The following is a 7,768-nucleotide window of genomic DNA, read 5'->3' on the forward strand; positions in this document are numbered from 1 at the left end:
AGGAGTAGGAAATCAAAGGACAGGAAAATAAACTCGGAAGGTAAGCAGCTGGTGCAATTTTCGGAAGAGACAGGATGGGCAATAATGAACGGGAACATAGAGGGTGATAAGGAGGGAGAATTTACGTATGTAGGTGGGGCGGAGGTGACGGTGATAGACTACGCTATAGGAGAAAGCGGGGTAAGGGATAGGGTCAAAAGGATAAAGATTGGGGATAGGGTTGACTCGGATCATCACCCGGTAATAGTGTCGATGAGGGGGGCAGTGACTAGGACAAGGAAGGAAAAAATAGTAGGGGGAACTAGTAGAGGAGACTGGACAGAGGAGGGTAGGATGAGGTTTAGAACAGAAGTCAAATGGGAGGGGATAGGAGAAGCGGATGTAGGCAAAGAGATAGAGAAAAGAATAAGGGAGTTTAGACGAGCCTTAGATGTAGGAGGGAGGGGGAGGAAAGCGAAAAAGGGATAGTGGGATGAGGAATGTAGGCGCAAAAAAAGCGGAAGTTAGGCAGAGTCTAGGGAAATGGAGAAAGGGGGAGGGGGAAGGGGACGCGTGTAGAAAGGAAAGAAGGGAATATAATAGGCTATGCGAGGAGAGGAAAAAGAAAGAAAATGAGGGTTTCATAGAAGAAGCAGCGGAAGCAAGGACAGAAAGCAAGGTATGGGAGATAGTTAACAGGGAAAAAAAGAAGTGGAAGAGGGTGAATGAGGACATAGGCGATCAGGAGAGGGGGGAGTATTTCATAGGATTATTAGGCGGAGTGGAAAGCAAGGTAACAGAAGGCGGGGGGATGGCAAATAGGAAGGGCGACGGGGAAGGGGAGCTGCAGAGGGAAGAGATTAAAAAGGTGATCGGAAAGCTGAGGGAAGGAAAGGCACCAGGGGGGGATGGAATAGTTAGCGAGGTATGGAGGTATGGGGGGGAAGAAATGGAGCAGTGGATATGGAAAACATGTAACAGAGTTTGGGTGGGGGAGGGCTGGCCAGAGGATTGAAGAGAGGGATTGATAGCGCGCATAGTAAAGCAGGGGGAGGGGAAAGGGGTAGAAGAGTATAGGGGGGTGACGGTAATGCCAACTTTATATAAGGTGTATGCGATGGCATTAGCGGATAGGTTAGAAAGAGAGGTAGAGGAGAAGGGCTTGATACCGCAAAATCAAACGGGATTCAGAAAAGGCATCGGTACAATTGACAATGTATATGTACTTAATTATTTAATCAATAGACAGGTGGGAAAGGACAAGGGAAAGATGGTGGCATTCTTTGTGGACTTGAAAGCGGCGTTCGATTCAGTGAACAGGAAGGTGCTGTGGGAGACTATGGAAAGGAGAGGGGTGAGGGAAGGGCTAAGGGTAAGGATAGAGGAAATTTACAAGGAAACAAAGAGTCGGGTGAGGAGCGGGGGAAAGGTAGGAGAGGCGTTCTGGACGGCGAGGGGGGTAAGGCAGGGATGCCCGCTCAGTCCGCATGTGTTCAACCTGCTGCTGGCGGATTTAGAAGAGGAAATGGGGAGAGGGAGAAGGGTTGGGGGGTGGAGTTGGCCGGCGGCAGGGTATGTACGTTAGCTTATGCGGATGATATAGTGCTACTAGCGGAAAGTGAAGAGGAAATGGAGGTAATGATTAGGAAGTTAGAAAGGTATATGGATAGGAAGAAGCTAACGGTAAATGTAGGGAAATCAAGGATTATGAGATTTAGGAAAGGAGGCGGCAGAAGGAAAAATATAGATTGGAGATGGAAAGGGAAAAAGATAGAGGAGGTGAAAGAGTTCAGCTATCTAGGGTATAGAGTAAAGTGCAATGGGGTACAGGAAGCACAGGTGAAAGAGAGAGTACGTAAGGCAGGGGTAGTAATGAGGCAGGTATGGGGAATAGGAAAAAGAAGGTTTGGGAGGGATTGGGAAAAAAGGATTTGGTTATTTGACAGGCTAGTATGGACGGTAATAGAGTATGCATCGGAGATATGGGGGTGGAGAGAATGGAGGGCGGTCGAGGCGGTACAGGATAGATTTTTGAGATGGACATTAGGAGTGGATGGGCGAACACCGGGATATTTAGTAAGAGAGGAATTACAGAGGGAGAAGCTAAAGATTAGGGCAGGGAGAAGGGCATGGAATTTTGAAAGGAAGCTGGAGAGAGGGGAAGGTAGCGAGTTAGCTAGGAGATGCTGGGAAGAGATAAGGAAAAAGGCGGAAGCTGGGAGGCAGGGATCGAGATGGGAAAGAGAAAGGGAAAGTTTCTTTGCGGAAAGGGGAGCAGAGAGTAGAGAGGTAGTCGCGAGAAGGGAGAGGGGCGAGATGGAGTTTAGGGAAATAGAGGAGAGAGAGAGGGAAGAACAGAGAAAAGAGAGGTGGGAGAAAATAAGGGAATCGAGGTACAACAGATGGTACAGGCTAGTGAAAGGAGAAGGGATATCAGGGTATCTGGGAAAGGGATGGGGGGAAAGCAGGTGGACAAGGGTGGCAAGATTTAGATTAGGAAGCGAGATGAAGGAGGCAAGGTACTGGGAAGAAGAGGAAAAGAGAAGGTGTAGAATGTGCGGGGGGGAGGAGGAAACATGGGAGCACGTATGGGAAAGGTGCGTGGGCTGGGGTAGAAGGGGGGAAAGCTGGCAGGAGGTGGTGAGGGAGATGTTAGGTGAGGAGGGGGTGGGAGAAGTCTGGATGAGAGAACTGGAAAGGATCAGGGATGTACAAGAGAATGAAAGAGTGAGAGATGAATGGGAAATGGAAGTCGATTAGGATAAGGACGAATAGGGAATAGAATAGGGTAAAATAGGATAAGGTTAAGTAAAGATAAGGATGAAGAATAAGAAAAGGATAAGAGGGAAAGTAAGGGAATGGCAAGGCAACGGCACAGGGCACAGGCAATTAGAAATTAAGTAAGGATAAGGTAGGAAGTAAGAATAGGGTAAGAATAGGTTAAGAAAACATGTAAAAATATTGTAAAGGAAGAGGAAAAGGGAAGTCCTTGTAACCCCAAGGGGAGCAATAAATATTACATCAATACATACGTTAATTAAGTGTAATTGTTATTTGATTTTTCGGAAATGGGGAAAGACAAAAAGCGAAGCGGGGAAAGAGATTCTGGTGGAGAAGAAATAACGAAGAGACTGCGGAGGTTAGAGAAAGAAATCGAACGCAAAAAACAACACAACCGAATAAAAGGTAGGTAAAAAATGAACTGTTATGTTTCGGTGGGTTCTCAAAAATTTTCCGGCGACATGTACTCGTTTGTGGGAGACATGCTCGTGCGTTCGGGCTCGTAAATTTCGCATGTAGGAAGCGATAACCACGAGTGCCATTAACGGCCATCTTGTTGATTCAGTCAGACGATCTGACGAAAACAAAGTGAACACTGAAACTAACGAGCTAAGACAGTCGCGTGCAACGTCTCAGAAAGACGTGGTGAATTCTCCTGAGGGCCAGCCTCTTTGGGGGCGTCCATTAATTACGTGAGGTGTTTAGGGGGGGGAGGGGATCGAACCGAATCTTACTACATCTCACTTGGGGGAGAGGGGGGGTCTTGGCAAATATCACGAAATTTTTTCCAACAGAAAACGGTGTGAAACTGCGTTATAATTAAGTTAAACCAAAGCTAGATGAAAGTAAACAACGTGTCTTGAATAAAATATGGCAAAATCTGACACAATTCAGCCGACGTTTTTATTAATTTAAAATGAGTTTTTAAGATTATTATAATGCTCACGTCAAAAGACACGTCTTAAAGACAAAAAAGCGCTGTCAGGAACAGGTGGTAAAGTTATGGAACACAGCAAAACATAATTTTCCGAAGAAAGAAGATTTGGTTCAGCACGTTCAACATGAGATCAACGAGCTTCTGAGAGAAGCGGCGGAGAGAAAGGCTCGAAATACTTTAGCGTTCTTTAAATAATACTTTAGAAATAAGGTAGGTTGAATCCTTTTTTTCTTTCTTTCATTTCTGTTTCGCAATAGTTCAGTATTTTAAAATTTTCTGTTATTTTAAAAATCGTACACTAACTTAATGTGAATTATAAATACATTTAAATGAGCTTCTGTGTGCAAGCGACAACGGCTTAGAGTGGCTAAATCAGAGCGAAGTTGGAGGAGCAGATGATTTCATTGAAAATCACTTGGATATGTTGGTTCCAATAGTCACTGTTGAGACCGTGCACGAGTCTCCATGGACTGAATTAGAATGAATATTTTATTAATTTTCGTTTAATTATTTATTATCTAATTTTATCACTGTGATTTAAGATTACAGCAATATTCTCATGCAATACTAGTCTTAAATAAAAATAATTAAGCAAATTGTGTTTTTTTTTTTTTTTTTAATAAATTCAACGCTTTTATACCCAAAATAGATATCTTGGAAAATCTCACGTGAGATTGGTGCAGGGGGGAGGGGGTCGAGAAAAATCTTACAATATCTCACCAAGGGGGGAAGGGGGGTCAAAAAATTCTCAAAACTACCTCACGTAATTAATGGACGCCCCCTTTCAGACAGATCTCTGTCTATCGAATCAAGGCCACAGACAGCCCAGATTACAATATGACTTCTGGAAGAATGTAGGAACAGTTCTTTTTTATGGCTTGGACGTCAGAATAATCATCAGAATGAACTGTTTTAGAAGTTCCTAAGACGTCGTATGCGCCGCTTTATGAATAAATTAAGACTTCTTAAAAAAGAGCTGTCAAAGAATTCTTCTTACTGACTTCATAAATAAGAATTCTTTATGAACTTATGTTTATGATTCATAAAAATGGCTCCCCTGAGAATTCATTTTTCTGCGTTCTCAATAATGAACTCTTGAACAATTCATTTTTTTGATGTCTGATATATGATTACATTAAGACTTCTTATTTCAGAACTGGAATATTTTATTGTAGGTATAAAAAAAATTTTTTTCATTATTAAATACAAGAATATTTATTGAAATTGAGTATAAGTACAAAATGATATGAATAAAATGGTAAATATTATATATAAACCATACATAGTTATTGTATTATATAGAAGTAATATCATTTTATTAAAATAAAACAAGTTTTTATATATTTATGGACAGTACATAAAGCAAAAGAAATTAATTATTTGTTTAATTGAGAGAAAAGAAAGAAGAAAATAGTTAAATAGTTTCATTATGTTACTCTTTGTTCAGTGCTTGGTGTTTCTCATTCGTATACTTAACCCGATCACTGGCATGTTGAAGCCAATTTTTTATTGCGTCATTAAGTTCTGCTAATGTGCACCGTGGATTACACTTAATGATAGTGCCTAAAAGTATAAAAAATTATTATTTTAATATACGATTTTTTTCAAAAAAGAAAAATACTAAGAAAGAAATTTTTTGACGCTAAGTAGTCCTAAACATTATTTACTACAAGTTTAGTGCAAACTAATGGTATAAAATTTTCTGAATACATATCATTTACATTAAATTATCGACAACTTCTACACCCATAATTGTGATGAATTTGAGATTAGAAATCATGATTTCATAAAAAGTTTAAAACAATATTTTAAATAATTTAGAATCAGGCATAAATGAAGATAATAATCTTACTTGTCAGAATGTTCACGAAATTCATCTCCTTCAGGGATATAGTTTTTTTTTAACCGCTCCAGGACAGTTTACAACTGAAGTTATTATCTAAAATAAATGCTAATACGTCCCGGACGTGTTTTTTTCCATCAGCTACTTTTCTAAGTTCAATAAGTTTTGTCTGAAAAAATAATTTGACACAATGTTGCATTAATTGGAGGAGATTAATGAAGAATTACAAATGTGGTTGAACTATTTATCAGGATTAAAATAAAATTAAAAAAACGTTTCTGTAAAACAAAAGAAAACCCAGAAATAAATCAACCAAAAAAATTGAGCTTAAATGTTCTTACGTATTGTGCATGTGCTTCTTTATTATTCAGTAAGGTTTGATTGAATTGCGTCAATGATTCAGTATTCTTCAGAGTATATTCAGGCAAAACATTGAGAACAGAGGTTGAAGACGTCTGTATACAGTTTGAAGTTACATTAGAATTTAGGACCATAAATAAGTATGGTGTCTAATTTTCGAAACATTTGATCCAGCTTCGATCGACATGCAGCTGTTAACAGAAAAGATACATCACTATTTTTAAAACCAAACAAAAGAAATTGCATAAAATTTTAATTGATAGCAAAAGACTATTAGAATTCTAAACATTAAAAAGTTAATGCTATATTGTTATCAGAAAAATATCAGAATTGAATCGCACTTACGACAGCAGGGACAAACTGGCGCATCAAATTGGTTGGCAGCAGTTTGTTTTTGTCCCTCAGAACCAGGCTGAGTTGCATTATTGTTAGTAACCACTGTTTTTTTTCACTGTTTTTCTGATGTATGATCTCATTAGGCATCTTGTCTTTGGAAGCATTGTCTAGTTGAGTTGAATTATTGTTCTTGGCATCGTCATTACTTCCATTATTTTTCTTAATAAAAATATGTTGTGGAGCTTGAGAACTTTTATCAGCTTCAGCAAGAACAAAGGGTAATTCTATATAAAAGAGAAAAATAATTATTAAATTTAGCATGATGAACTTTAAACAGCTATATCAATGAGATTTGTGAAATACCTAATAACGGTTTCAATACTAGTCACCAATATCTTTTTATTGCTCGTTTCGTGTTCTCTTAAATGATTGTATTCTTCACCGTCGAAGAAATCACTATAATCTAAGGGCTGAGTTTCTAACAAATCATCAGAATCGGCAACGATTTTATTGGACTTATAGTCAAAATTCTTTTCAGGAAGGCTCTTATTTTTTTGGTTATTATCTTTCTCTAAAAATTTTAAACAATCAAGATTTAATTGATTTATAATTATTATTATAAATATATATACTAAATAAATACTACACCTTCTTCATTATCGTCGCTCGACTCCTCGGATTTTTGATAACGTAACAGTAGTTGCCTCGTACGCTTTGATGGATTATTTTCCTTGTCATCAATATTCAGAACGGTAGTTTCGTCACTTGTTGCCAAATGAACAGCAGCCATTTCTACTTGTCTTGCCGTATCAAAGGTTTCTAAAAGAACCAAATTTCAAGTTAAGATGAAAAATATGGGAATTAATAAATTTTGCTTTCAAAATCGAGCTTAAAATATTACACAATTTTTTCTGTCATCGATTGTAGCTTAGTTAATTTTTCATAATAAACATTAATTTGCTACAATAATAGTTCGTGTACTGTATGGTCCAAGCAGCCTTGTATATTTTATCTGCAGCCAGTTACTCTTGGGGTCTATTCTTCTTTTACAAGCAGTTGTCGCATTTTCGTTTTGAGGAGGCCGTTTAATTAGTTTTGTATCTTCATCTACCCAACTTTTCGCTACCGTCTAACACCAATCCTCACAAAAAGCAACGAAATACATCCTAAAAAAAAATTAAGTTATTAATAAAACTAAATGTGAGGTTAGTTTTTCTTTTTCTTTTAAACTATGTGTTAAAACATAAAATATCGATGAGTATAAAATTGTAATATCAATTATTATTATGTGTTATCAAAATAAAATGTTAATAATCATGAAGAAAACGTTAAATTTACCTTAATAATTGTTCGTTAAAAAATTGTAGTTGAAGATTCTTGGCTTCTGGAAATTACACATGGACCGATATTTACTGTTTAGATGTATACTGGTACTTACAAATAAACTTAGATGGCATGTCTGTAGCACAGCGCGAAAATTGAAGTTGCAATTGTTATAATCGATATAAAATGTGTAGAATAAATAGATGCGT

The 7,768-nt window shown here is 38.0% G+C and overlaps 1 protein-coding gene across 1 annotated transcript; it reads right to left on the reverse strand.

The window, feature by feature from the left end:
• Positions 1-5,051: 5,051 nt before the first annotated feature.
• LOC124305744 (uncharacterized) lies at positions 5,052-7,484 on the reverse strand. The gene is made up of 5 exons (XM_046765454.1): positions 7,218-7,484; positions 6,885-7,055; positions 6,246-6,520; positions 5,550-5,709; positions 5,052-5,260 (listed from the first exon to the last, which is right to left on the reverse strand). The coding sequence occupies exons 2-4, from the start codon at positions 7,024-7,026 to the stop codon at positions 5,599-5,601; spliced, it is 528 nt and encodes a 175-aa protein (XP_046621410.1). The 5' UTR covers positions 7,027-7,055; positions 7,218-7,484; the 3' UTR covers positions 5,052-5,260; positions 5,550-5,598.
• Between the last annotated feature and the right edge of the window lie 284 nt (positions 7,485-7,768).

The sequence above is a fragment of the Neodiprion virginianus genome, chromosome 5 (genome assembly GCF_021901495.1).
Source record: "Neodiprion virginianus isolate iyNeoVirg1 chromosome 5, iyNeoVirg1.1, whole genome shotgun sequence".
NCBI classification, from domain to species: domain Eukaryota; kingdom Metazoa; phylum Arthropoda; class Insecta; order Hymenoptera; family Diprionidae; genus Neodiprion; species Neodiprion virginianus.